This window comes from Halictus rubicundus, chromosome 10 (genome assembly GCF_050948215.1).
Source record: "Halictus rubicundus isolate RS-2024b chromosome 10, iyHalRubi1_principal, whole genome shotgun sequence".
Taxonomy (NCBI): Eukaryota; Metazoa; Arthropoda; class Insecta; order Hymenoptera; family Halictidae; genus Halictus; species Halictus rubicundus.
The window spans coordinates 4,230,256-4,244,188 of record NC_135158.1 but is presented as its reverse complement, the minus strand read 5'-3'; the positions used below and the strand labels follow the sequence as shown (position 1 = coordinate 4,244,188).

The window sequence follows — 13,933 nt, the reverse complement described above, 5'->3', positions numbered from 1 at the left end:
AGGATTTCGCAAGGGTAAATCATGCTCTGATAATTTAGTTTCTTTATTAACCAACATCGACACCGCAAAAAATCAAGGTAAAGACACCCTAGGAGCCTTTCTAGACGTACAAGCTGCTTTCGACAATGTGAATTGTAGTTTGCTCATTCAGAAACTAATCCAGATAGGCTGTTCTCTTGTAGTCATAAGATTTATCAAACATATAACGCTTGGCAGGAAAATTACTGCTATAGATAGAACCACAAGCACTATCACAAGAACAACCTGGAAAGGTTTGCAACAGGGAGGAGTTCTAAGTCCGTTACTATATAACTTTTATGTAGCTGAAGTTATTAAGAACATTCCAGACAACGTTCAAATATCGCAATTTGCAGACGACATTGCTGTCTACTGCAGCACCCCTACCATCAACGATAGCAAAAGGTTACTCGAACAATCGATTAATACAATTAATGCTAATCTCAAATCTGTTGGCCTTGACCTGTCTCCTAAAAAAACGGTATTTGTTCACTTTAATAATAGACGTATTCTACCGGGTAAAACCGAAATTATAATTGACAACCATGTCATCAAATCAAGCGAAACAGTTAAATTTCTAGGAATCAATTTTGACTATGACATGAGCTTTAAAGTTCATATAAATAATGTGAGGAAAAAATGTTTTAGACTACTAAATATTATGAAATTTCTTTCTGGCGTTTCATGGGGTGCTTCACCCGAGACTTTGCTGTTAATATACAGCAGTCTCATAAGACCAATTATGGAATATAGTTGCTTCATATATTATCCGAAAAACAAAAACCTAATCCTTAAATTAGATCGAATTCAGTATGCTGCAATCCGACTGGCACTAGGGTACAGAATTAGCACGCCCACAAATGTTTTGCTTAGCGAAGCTAAAGTCATTTCCCTTCGGGATAGAGTCAATTTTCTAGCTAGAAAATATCTACTCAAGTGTTACTCTTATACAACCTCAACTTCAAACAAAATACTGTTTAAAAACAACACAGACCTGATTGCCATTCCTCCCAACAGACGAACGAAACACTCTCTGCTAGTTGAAAACCTCCTTAATTTGTTAGAAACACGACCCGATCTAGAGATTGCTGAAAAACATCCAATTTTTACCACAGACTATAACATCCTATATAATATTCCACCTAGTGATGTTTATTTAGGTCAATCATTACAAGATTCTTCCGACCCTAATATTCCGTTACGAGATTTTATTGAATCCAACCCTCCGAATACGGTTGCAATCTATACCGATGGCAGTGCAACAGAAAACTCCGAATCAGTAGGTGCCGCAATATACTGCCCACAACTAAATATCTCCCAAAAATTTAGTTTAAACAAGCACGCATCAATTTTCACAGCAGAATGCTACGCCGTTAGCCGAGCACTGGACATTGCCAATTTATATAGTAATACTACAAATTTTCTCATCTTCACCGACTCGCAAAGTACAGTGAAGTCACTACAGAAGCCAACCTTCAAATATAATATCAGTAACCACATCATTGAAATCAAAACTAAGTACTCTACGTTTATATCAAACAACAAAGGCCAAAATTTTATTAAGTTTATCTGGATACCAGCACACGTAGGAATTATCGGTAACGAAGAAGCAGACTCACTTGCGAAAGAAGCGACCAAAGAAAGCCCTTCACCAGATATCAAGGTTTCAATCGCTGACCTAACCAGAGACCTCAAAATTCAAGCAAGATTGTCCACTAACACCCTAATCAAAAAGGAGGGTCTAATCAAAGGTGTGAACTATGTTAGATTTTATCACAAGGACAAAGGCAAGCCATGGTACACTGGTCTTGCGCTCTCTAGAGATTTTCTAGTTTTTGTTAATAGATGTCGAGCTAATCACTATAATTTAAATGGTTCTTTGGCGAGGGTTAACTTTATAGCTAACAGTGCTTGCCAATGCGGAGCAGAACTCCAAGACCTAAATCATGTTATATGGCAATGTCCAGACTATGAAAACGAACGCAATACATTGGAAACAAAGCTCCTCAAAGGCAAGTACTGTTTCCCTCTTTGTATTAGTTCCTTCTTATGTAAACCTGACATAAAAGGACTAAAAATAATTTATAATTTCCTTAAACAATGTTCCGTTAGACTTTAGAAACAGTGTAAACCTATTTAATGTAAGCTAGATGTAATAATATTGTACTTGCTATATAAACCACTTGGTTTAAAGCAATAAATAAATAAATAAATAAATATGCATCTTGAATACTTTCTCAGTCCTGCCAACAATTTTCAGGAATAAATACTAGTGCTTACGTCAAAGAAGTTTAAATAATAAAAACACATATACAACAAAGTCTTGATCCAACCCCAATCCTCGGGACCGTGCAGTGACATAGATCGTGTAGGGCTGCTACTTTCGCCGACGAGAAAATCCGAGCATTTTCTGAGTCGAACCAAAATTTGTTTCTTTTTGGAAGAAGATAGTTCTCGGGTTTGAAAAGTGGATCCAGTGCAATTTATGTGGGCGCATAAGAGGCAGCAGCAATATAATCTGCACTCAGGAACACGACTCATTCCTCGATCGTCCGAAGTAACTGCTCAACTATCTCCGGCGAGACGCAACTTTAAGTACCAATTTGATACCACTCACCGGCCAATTGAAATTGATCCGCCACGCTGGCAAGGAGGCGCATTCCGGGAGTCCCGTTGCAGCGGTGCACTTGCGGCGCAGCCTCGCCGAATGCACCCTCTCCCTTCGAAAATCGCTTTAACAGAGGCAGAGCCGTAGACTTCCGCCCCCGTCGCGGTGCTCGAACGTCGAAAATTGAACAATATTCCGGTTCCCCTCGGCTGCACCGCCGTTCCATACATTATGCACACAGCTCGCCGTGCAGACTAGCGATGGGATGGAGTGTCTTGCAAGTCAGGTCGAATCTTGGTTGCAGTCGAACCTTGTGCGAAACACTGCATCCAAGCGTGCTTGAAACTAACAATAAGCCAGAAAATCTGCATGTTTCAGTGTTTCCAAGTATGTTCTATTCGAAAATGTTCTGAGGTGCATTCTTAGCTGCATCAATGTCTCCTATGAACCTTGATGTTGTGACACTAGAGAGATGACATTTAGAATGAGTTGAAATCGCACTCCTTTTCATTCCCATATTTTGTTCTCCCGAATTTTATTGACACTTTTAATGCAGCCGAAGATATGCATTCCCCGTGAAATGTATTCGCAGCGAATGATTGAGTTTTCTACAACCTTCGGGAGACGGACACTTTCTTAGTGTATTAAAATTGAAATTCGTTTGATTTACGCACTCTTTTCTCCGGGATTTTATTGGCGCTTTTAATGGCAATTGGAGATGTGCAATCTATTTGAAATGCATTCGCCACTTTCTGAATTTTATTGGCATTTTTACTGCAGCTAAAGTATTGGGAAAGTGCGCAAGTTTTTATGTGGGTTCCAGTAAACGAATGGATTTTATTGTCTCATTAAAAACAATTTATTTGACGCGTTTATTGCTTTCGACGACTATTTTTCTGTTTTCCTTTTTTTTTATCTATGATAGATCGCGGACTATTCATTCCCGCTTCAACAGGTCATATTTTCTTCCGCCAACCGGATTTTCGGTGTTCACGTTACAGCGCAGTGGACTGTAGCGATCCGATAACTTTTTTTGACTACGAATTTTGTCACCTTTTAAAGATTAACGTTTAATAAATTGTTTAGCACAATGCACTGTAGGGTCTCGATAACGTTTTTGTTACTTTTCCCCGGAGTTAATATTCATTGGACAGTTGTGCATGCATGTAGGACGTATATACGGTTTAAATTGCAATGAACCGACTATGAATAATTCTCCACTCGTGTATTTAGTTTATCCGATTGTTTGTTTCTTGTATAATTGATTCGTCGATTCCCGAACAAATGCAAATTCACGAGGAACGATTAAAATAAGATGAAGAATTAAGATATAGAATTATGAATCCCTGTACTACCTGCCACGCCGAAACAGTCCGCGGACCATTAATAACAACAAAATAGTAGAAAGGCATGTTACAGCTAGAATGATGATGGCGCGGCACTTTCCAGGGAACAAGTATTGCTCGACGAAATATTTCATCGTTCACAGCGCCGGGAAATATCCAGAGGGAAGGATGAGTTCATCAACGAGAGGAAACAAAAATGCGTATCGCGGATGTTAAAATATTAAAACCGATCCGCGTCGATTTCCCGCCTCGCAACCATTAAAAAATCGCGTCGTCGTTTGCCGGTTTAATTGCCGGGCCGCGAGCGTTGTTTCGCTTAATGGCGGAGGGAAGAATGGAAATTGGGTGATAATGTATCCGCGGTTTCAGCGAGCTTTCTATCCGCAACGCTTTTGTTCTTACTACCTTCCCATTGCACGCCGCGTTCTTTAATTCACCGTACAATTAATCAGCCTTCGATTTAAAATCAAAAATTGAAAGCCACTATCAAAATCTCAGGAATGATTGAAATTATTGAAAATGCAGATGGCATACGAGGATTACAAAGGTATAGAGGCTTTGAAAGGTATTTTAACGTGGACAACAAACATATTCAATGTGCAGCACAATTCAATAAAAATTGAAATATTTTGGACAGCTGACGAACATTGACAAATTTTATCTATTATTTATTTAAACTTTATTTATTATAGACTTTTAATTTAGATATTTTCGGGAAATTTTTAATCTATACTCTCTATGAAGCAATGAAACTATTTTTAATCACTTGACTTCGTTACTTGCATTTCGCAAATTACAGGAATAAGGGTGTGCCCTCGACATCTAAAGAGGATCGTACAGCTTTTTGATCCTGATTAAAATATTCCAATCACCTGAAGACATCCCCAAGACATCCGAGCAGCTAGGCAGCTCCGTCCCAAGCCGTTTAAAACTTAGATTGACGGAGTTTTTTCCACCGAACGGAAATTCACGAGTCGGACGATCGCTCCGTTTAATTGCGGCCGAGTCGTATTTAAACAAAACTACCCCGAGCTCTCTCATAGGGTTAAGCTCTCTCCGGGTCGATGTTATCTCGGGAACTGGTCGGGCGTACGGTAAGCATTCCGTTGAAGTATTTATTCTCCAAATTACCAGTCGTTGAGCGTTTAAAATTCCGTGAAGCTTTTGTTCCCTGACGCCTGTAACGAGCGTGGGCGACGCGGAAACGAAAGAAGCGAGAAACGAAAGGAAAACCGAGAGAGGGCCGGACGAAACGGAAGGGAGGCAGGAGCCGAGAAGCCATTTCGCTTTAAAAATTCGTCCGTCGAGATTTCACCGGGGATATCTGGCAAGAATGGTAACGGCATTAACGAACGGAAACAAGCTGACACGGCGATACGGTTTTCGCGTGGGTGCCGATATCGGCGGGATAGACGTACCGCTGAGAGCTTTCGACAGCTTTCACCCGATGTCTATGTGTGCCGGCAAATATATATATATATATATTTATATATATATCCGTATACCTGTGACTGTACGCAGCCTTATATAAATAACACGGGCGGCCATCAAGAACGTTGTTGCGGCACCAGGAATTTCCAGGCCATACGCCAGCAGCATGCACACGGCCTCCATAACGTTTACTGCCTCTTATTTGTCAATGATATCGAGTTTCGGCCGTGATGCAACAATGATACGAACTAACTGGAACGACTCCCCCACAGTAAACCTGAATGCGACGCAGTTACTTGACTTGAATTGAAAACTTACACACCGGTCGTTCTTCTCCCCCTCCCTCTCTCTCTCTCTCCCTCTCTCCCTCTCTTTCTCTCTTCGTGTTTCCCACCCCGGTATCGGGAGACCGGTTTATTATTGTTTTACAGCGAGTCGTTCGCACATTCTGCCAACACTAAAAACCATTCCACCGCGCTCGGCAGACGTCGTTTTAACGACCCAACAATGCCCCGTCGACCACTGATCTCCGGGGAGAATTGCATGGGTTTACCGATAAAGGAAATGTACCGTTTCGCGAAATTCGGTGGCAAGAAAAATCGGTGATCTTTGAATTTCCATAGCTTGGTGTAGACAAATTTTAGAATGTTCTAATTGGGCTCGTTTTAAAGAGTAAAATAGCTATGAACTGAATTTTTTCGACGTGTGCCCTGTGTTATGAAATGCTTGCCCGGTCCATTGCAAACGACGAAAGAAAATTTTATGACGCGATTTTTGGGTTCGAGGAATTGTTGTGAATAAAATTGCTCGCTTACCAATTTATTTTGCGATGCATTTCGGCCGACAATTAGACGAATCTTAGGGGCGCATCTCGGAGACGTTCCGAGCTGCTCGACGACGTTAACAGTGCCCGTTAACGACGAGCGAAATTAACGAGACGGGCACGGCGCGGAGGAAATAATCAAGCTCACGACGTTAAACGGTTTAACGTCGTTCGCGCTCTGTTTGCGTGTTCGCGAGCCAGCTTGAGGCAAACAATTTCCCCGGTGTTTTCTGCCGGGATGTTCTCCATAGCCCGGGCGAGTGCCTCGCTCAAAGGGAAACCCGGGCCCTGGGTTTACAAATTTCCCGTGGATCGCCGAGAATCGAGGCTCCGGGCAATTATTTGCCGAGTTGCGCGCCGAGGACATCGGCTCTCTCTCTCTCTCTCTCTCTCTCTCTCTCTCTCTCTTCTATCTCCTCTCTATCTCTCTCTCTCTTTTATTAGTCCTTTGCACACCGGGCTAGAAAAAAGTTTCACGAGGAACGATCCGCTTGTAAAATCGTCCAGCCCGACCGTCCATTCAGAAGCGTTCCTCCTATCTGCTCGAAGGATCTGCGCGTTTAAGTTCCCCACGTAAAACCTGTTCCCGATTTCGATGGATTGTAAACAGAGATCGTGCTTCGATCCTCGATGTGTTATCGCTCTTCGTTCCGAAATTCGAGATTGCATGTTTTTCAAGAAAGTTTCGCCGAGAGGAGGTCTTTGAAGTTGGAAAGTCTCCGGTGAGTGAGAAATATTTTGTAAAGTTGCCGGAGTCGTTCGAATCTGTAACGTTTCAAGCGAGCGAAGTGTATCGATCCCGGACCCGGTCGAAAATTGTGTAAAGTTCGTAGAATTGTTTGAAAGTCAGCAAAGGGACCTAAAACGTTAATCCAACGGTTGCAGGAATGTTAACTTATTTCTGCGGTCCCTTATGCGACGGGGAAATATTTCAACGTTCTGCAACATTGCGATTCTTTATGATTCCCACGCGCGGCCGAGCATTGCACGGAAAATTGATCGTTTCGTGCAGCGTGTTCGGATATCGGTGCTATTTTTTGTAATACGCGTTCTCCATTTTTAATGATCGATCGCATTTCCCGCCGGATATTACAATCCTATATTCGCGATAAACAAACACGTCCGTGTGACTGCACGTGACCATAAAAATCCCGAGTTCCTCGTGAAACGTGATACTCGAATGGCAGGAATATCCGACTAATTAGTCGACCCACTTTGGGGGCGAAAGAGAGGGTTGAAGGGACGTTTGCAGCACCTCGCCGGAGGCCAGGGGAAAGTGGCAGAAGGTGATATTACGCGATGAGATGGGACGAAGGGAAACGCGTAATTACCCTCGGTCTTCGGGCCATTAAGTTACCCCTTTCTTTTTCTTTTCTTTGTTTTCCCTCTGTTTTTCCTCGGGCCTGGTGTTACTGTCCGCGGTCGAGTCACCTGCGCAGTTTTACATGACAAGCTCGAGAACACGGTTCATTAAAACTACGAGGGTACAGATCGAGATACAGCGCCGGCCACCCTCGCTATAATCGCGCTCTCTGTACCTCGTTATAACCACGCCGACATCCCCGTAGCATCTACCCTCTACCACTGGCTGTCTGACAGCGCACGAATTCTCGGCTCTGCCTTTGCTGACAGCGAAACACAGATAACGGTGAGTGGATCGCTGAATACACGAATTTGTGTCGTACACGATGCAAAGAAAATAGCGACGATGGTCGGTCGGGATTTTTCAATATTTTTGAGAAAAGGAACAGGTGGTAGAAATTTCTTTTTTTATCCCCCAAATGTTACTGCAATTCATGTTATAACATTGTTTATGCTGTACGTTTATTAAACGTAATATTATCAGTTGAATGGCAGGTTTTAAGGTTCTCGCACCCCCTTGAAAAATATGTTTCTATTTCTTCATTTAGAAAATTAAATCTATCGCAAGATAATTTATTTATCGAAAAATAAATTTTCCATCGATAATTTAGAAGCTTCTCTCGCACCCCAGGTTAACAACCATCGGTTAAGAGTAGAACAATAGCAAGATCTATACCCACGCTCGCCGTAATCACGCTCTCCATACCTCGCTTTAGTCGTGTGGACATCCTCACTTTTTTCACTAGTTTTCCGACAGCACACGTTTACTGATACCGAAAAACCAACTGTGAGTGGATTGCCGAATACACGAATTCCTGCAGCACACAGTGCAATCAAAATAGCGACACAGCTCTGGACGAACATTTTAGTATTTTTTAAATGAAAAAGAAAAATAACCGGTGGGATAGATTTCTTTTTCAAACGGAACGAAAGCTCCGGTCACGGGTTTCGACCATTTCCAAACAAATGGAGAATGTTGTATATGGAGTGGAGGTCTTTTTTTAATGTACTCGAAAGCTTCCATGCTTTTCGGCTAGATTTTTTTAACGAATAAAATGAATATCATCCAAAAGCTCTTTTAACTTTGTAAATTTTCTCTTTTCGCAAATAGAATTGTATTGAGTTGTAACATAGATATGTTCGACTATCTTTAACACCTTCCTTTCATTTATTAACAATTATAAAATCGTTACGTGCGTTTACGAACCACAACCAAATCGTTAAAATTAGAATCTGCTTGATCCTGGCAACCGACTGTATTTATGTTACAACCAGATATATTCGCATCGCGAGCCCGCAGTTCGGAATTCGCGCGATTCGTAGTGAAACGATCGCGAAATTGAATCCGGTGCTCACCATAAACGCGCAGACAATCCGAAAAGCGGGAACACCGAAAAGGTACGAACTGGATGAGCATGTTGCGGCAACGAAATTTTTCCGTGTTATCATTTTCGATATTGAATATTTTTGCCTCTCGAATTTCGCCCGACCAATTAGAAATCGCGCGCGGATTATCGAGCCCGCCTCTCGGCCCCCGCCCGTTGCATATTTCACCGAGAATATTTCCCCACGCGCCGTTAAGCTCTAATTCCGATCGGAAATTAACCAGCGATAACTAAAAACACCCGATGAATTAACGGCGCTCCTATTGAAACTGCTAAAGAATCCCCCCTCCCCGGACGGTGGTATTACGTTGATTCATTATATTCCCGATACGATTAAGTTACATTTATTCGGTGGCGGAGCCCCGCTTGCCGAGCCACGCGAAATTTCAATGCGGCTACATCAACAGCTACGTCAACATGACGGTGTTAATATTTTGGGTCACTAATTCGCATTGTTCCCCCATTCTGCGACGAACAATGCGAGCGAATATGTACTTCGGTGAATGCGCCGCAAAACCCATTCCTTCGGCTATGAAAATCATTATGATGTTTAAACAAACTTTACTGCCCGAATGGACGCAAACAACTCGCGTAATCCGCCAAAGAACAATTTATTACGTTCCCGAATATTTTTGCTTTGTTCGCCGAGAGCCATTCGGGTGACCTATCAAGCGTAATTGCAGCCACATAAATTACAAACGAACCGGGTTATTGTGCTCTACAGTTTTGCGTACAGTAGTGCCTCGATTATCCGAACCCTCGATATCTGAAGTCTCCTGTATACCGACACGCTCATTTTATTAAGTGCAAGCGAAAGTTAAATAAAATTGCTTTTTTCGATCCGCATCGCAGACAAAATTCATATAAATATTTTGTGGTGCATCGTTTATTAAAACAGAGATTTACTTACGCCAAACAAAGTATCCTCTTACTACTCACAATTAAAAAAAAAACAGAAATATTGTTCATGGAAGTGCAGCAAAAATATCACCGGAAGCTAGAGTTCCATTATTCGGCCGTTTGCCGACATCGCCGATTTCGCCTGGATTCGAAATTATTTTCCGCGAGGAAATGAATTTCCCCGAGAGCAAAATTACCATTAGCGCATAAACGACGCGCGCTAAAATTTCAGTGCACCCGATGCTTTCGGTGCATTGTGCCGCGCAACTTTATACGGAACAACCGATGGTGTCATAAAGTTCCATTAGCCGTATTGCACAATGCTCCCCGCGAAATATCTCCGAAAAGAATATATCACCAAACATGGAAAACAAAATATTGAAAATAGAGTAAGAAGAGACATCGAATTAAATTGCAAGCGCATTTTCGGCACGACAGCGCGTGCAGTCTCGTTTTCGATTCTTCGCGCAGCACAATCGGTGTTAATGCCGCTGTTTATCAACTTTGTGGATCTTGTTGGTCGCGAGCACACCGTTGACATTACTGAAAATTCTCCGCTGCCGATCGATCGGCATTGTCAGAGCGCGGAAACGCGCGCAATGTTGACCGGTTCCGCGTAAACACGACGACTCGCTCTATAGCCCGGGGTTAATTCGCCCCTCCGTGACAGAATTTAGATTATCCTGCCAAGAGAGACCCAAAAGAGAAAGAGAGAGAGAGGGAGAAAGAGAGAGGGAGAGAGAACAGATTCGGGCGTGAGGTCAATTTCGACGGCTGGTTAATTTGCTGGCCGAGAAACGGCACCACCCACAGGAACAGATACCTCCCTCGTATTTTCCTGGCCCGACTTTCCGCACCCCATTGCCGCCCCATATAACCCGCAACCGCTGCCGACGGAGTATCAAAATCAATTATAGCACTCATCACCGGCACCGGTGCGAATTAAAAGCCAAACGAGATTAATCTCCTTGCGACTCTCCGTCCAAATGCAAACTGCGGCGACGACTTTTTAAATTGTTGGTAAATATACATTATACAATGTACATACAGTAGGAAATATCTATTACTACCTTTAGGATTTGCGATTCCATTTAGAATGTTTTCAGGAAGGTAGAAGTTTCTTTTTCAAATAATTAACGCCACTTCGCGTAAGGCTATCTGAATAATTTTTTATCTAAACACACAGGGTGTCAAGAATGTGTCGAACCAAAAACTGCCCCGAAGAGTTCACCGTCAGAAACCCCGGGGAAACTAGTCTCCGAGGGAGAAGTTGGTGGCTCTAATCACTCTTCAATTTCAAGGTTTTCTCATCAAGCCGAGCCACGAAAGTCCCTAAGTTGTTAGATCTACTATCTCGTAGCTCGTCTGTGCTCGGGCGTAATCGCTTGCCCCCTGGCGCACGCCCAGGAACAGGAACAACCGGGCGTAAAAGTGGAAAGTGTTTCAACGGGGCCAGGTTCGAAGGCATTAAAGCACCGTTTCCCCGGCAACATCTTTGGTTATACGGGCTGCATACGTTATCGTCATTACCATACCACTCGAACGTAATTTATAGGCGAGCTTGTAACGCGGGCGCCCGGGAAAATATGGTTAAAGTACGTCGCCAAAGGAGGTTCTTGCCTCAAACGGAGTGTATCAACTGCCGCTAGGAGTTGATACTACCTCGTCGCTCGTGAATCATGTTCGAAAAGACTCTTCTTTGTTCTCGTTCCCGTCAAAATCGCGACTCGCGAAATTGCCCCGCTTGCGCTTCGAAACTCGTCCAAACCCTAATTAAAGTGGCGAAGTTTCCCATGAACAAAAGTACATTAAAAAATGTTTATATGAATTTACCTGAACAGTGGAATGTGTTTTACGGTTGCCTCTTCTTCCCAATGCCTGGAAGATAATAATGCGATGGCTCGCGGTTCGACAGAATGTTTCTTCGCTCCGAGACAAAGATACAGCATGAGAGTGTTGGCAAAAAAAGAATCGTAAAATATGAAGAACAAAGCGAACAGCACGAGAGAATAAAGATGTCGGCGAAAGACGCGATCCGGGACGAAATCCGGCAACAAATCGAAGTCAAAGGGAAGACGTCGGAGCCCTCGAAGGATGCATTTCCGTTAATGGAGGCGGACGTAACTTCGCCGGAATGCAATTTCGTTTCGGAGCAAGCTCGCTGGGACTCGTTGGTAAAAGCGCGGGCTAAAGTATGCGCCATTGTTTTCGGGTATCTCGTCTGCCAATTGTGTCCTCTAACAACCGAGAGTTTCGGCGTATCTGAGAGCTCTATTACCGAAGTCGCGGCCGCCATCTTGGTCTGCGCGCATAAAAATTCTTTTTTCCTCTGCTCGTCCCGTTCTTTCGGGGTTGCGTTCTTATCTCGCCTTAACAACCCCGACAATGGAACATTGTCGCCGTAACATAATTTAAGGTGTTCACGGTGATACGGTCTTCTTACGCCATGCCACCTAGGGGATCGTAAAATCCGAACGAGGATCGACAGAAGCTCGCCCCGTAGATCCGAAAATCATGAGGAACTGATGGGGACGATTTCGCGGCGCCATTACGCTGAATATTGCAGCACGGCTCGCGCGAATGCCACCATTTTCGCAATGCCTCGGACTTTATTCCTTCGATCCAATCTCTTTTATCTTCGAATCCCTCGCGCGGCAAATTATCGCATGATTATCGGCTCCACGATCTTCTGCACGCGATAGCGAGCGTTAATTTTATGGTTTCTTATGATCTTCGTTAAAATTGTTGCAGCAAAGTGGCGTTTTTAAAGCGATCAAACGAGTGATCCGCTGTTCCTCCCGGAAGCTGGAAAACTGCACGGTAATCTTGAAACATTTCTCCAGTCGGGTTTCCCTCTTTTAAAAACAGCTGAGGTTGTTAAAGAACGGGAACGAACGTCGCTGAAGCAGCATAAGCTTTCCATTCCCCGGGAAATAAATACATTGAACAAAAGACCGTGGATTCGATCAACATTTCCTGCGGTTTCTCAAGCGTGTAACGACCCGGAGTAATGTAAACGCATCGGGAACAGCTCGTGATTACCTTTGGAGACATATCAGCGTGAAATCAGCGGATGATGGCATTAACTCGGAAATTCCCGGCACAATTGTGTCCAACGGTCCGGTCAATCGATAAACATTCCAAATATCTTCGCGAAATGGCCACGAAAGTTCCGCGAAATCGAATTTATTCGACTCGCCAAAACCTGCAAACCGAAAACGAATCATACCTTCTGCTAAACTGAAGCGTTTTCCAATATGCGCTTCTACAAAACGTATTAAACCGGCACTTCGGCTCGATCAATTATACTTTGTTCGTAGTTATTGTGTGTTTGAATGCATTGACGTCCAACTGTGTTCGAATACGAATGTTAATATAATATAGTCTTGCTAATAACGAAGAGGATTTTTTGTTCATTCATATTACATTTGTGGATAATTCTTTCCTTCAACACTTTGGGACCAAGGATTCTTTTTAAGCATTTTACTTGGCAGCGTTTCACGGAATAATTAACTAATTAGCTTCGCAGAAGTGGTTCGCTTAAAGGGTTGAGCGTGGTATCGAGTGCGGCCGGGTAAGAAAACTCGGCCATTTCGCCGGCAACAAACTAATAAGAAAATGCTCTTTTTCGGTGCCGGGGGTTGAAAAATGTTCCCCCTCGAGCAATTGCTCGCGGCGTCGCTTTTTCCCGGCGCGGTCTTTCACCGTGCGTCGCTTTTCCACCCCCGTTTACGGCACGCCCCTTTTCATCGGCGCAACTGGACCAGGAACACCCGGGACCGTGGTCCCGCATACCGTGAACGTGGCCCGCGTTCACCGTGCGCGGCACGAGAGAACGGGTTTTTAATTAAACCTTATGAATTTAATGGCACAAAAGCGGCCGCGACCGACCGAGACCACGTAAACCGCGTTTTTCAATATTACGACGCGAAGACGTCCTCGAGAACGCCTCCACACGCTGAGATTTTCATATTAAGAATCTTTTTTCCGGTAGCTGTCACATACTTCACGACGTCATTCTGCCAGGCGTCAAATTTTATTTTTATTCCACCGGGGTGCA

At 43.5% G+C, this 13,933-nt stretch overlaps 1 protein-coding gene across 1 annotated transcript; it reads left to right on the top strand.

Moving 5' to 3' along the window:
- The first annotated feature begins 1,268 nt into the window (after window positions 1-1,268).
- On the top strand, window positions 1,269-11,217 carry LOC143358179 (uncharacterized). Its single transcript, XM_076795130.1, has 3 exons — window positions 1,269-1,297; window positions 1,348-2,030; window positions 11,060-11,217. The coding sequence occupies exons 1-3, from the start codon at window positions 1,269-1,271 to the stop codon at window positions 11,215-11,217; spliced, it is 870 nt and encodes a 289-aa protein (XP_076651245.1).
- Window positions 11,218-13,933: the final 2,716 nt, after the last annotated feature.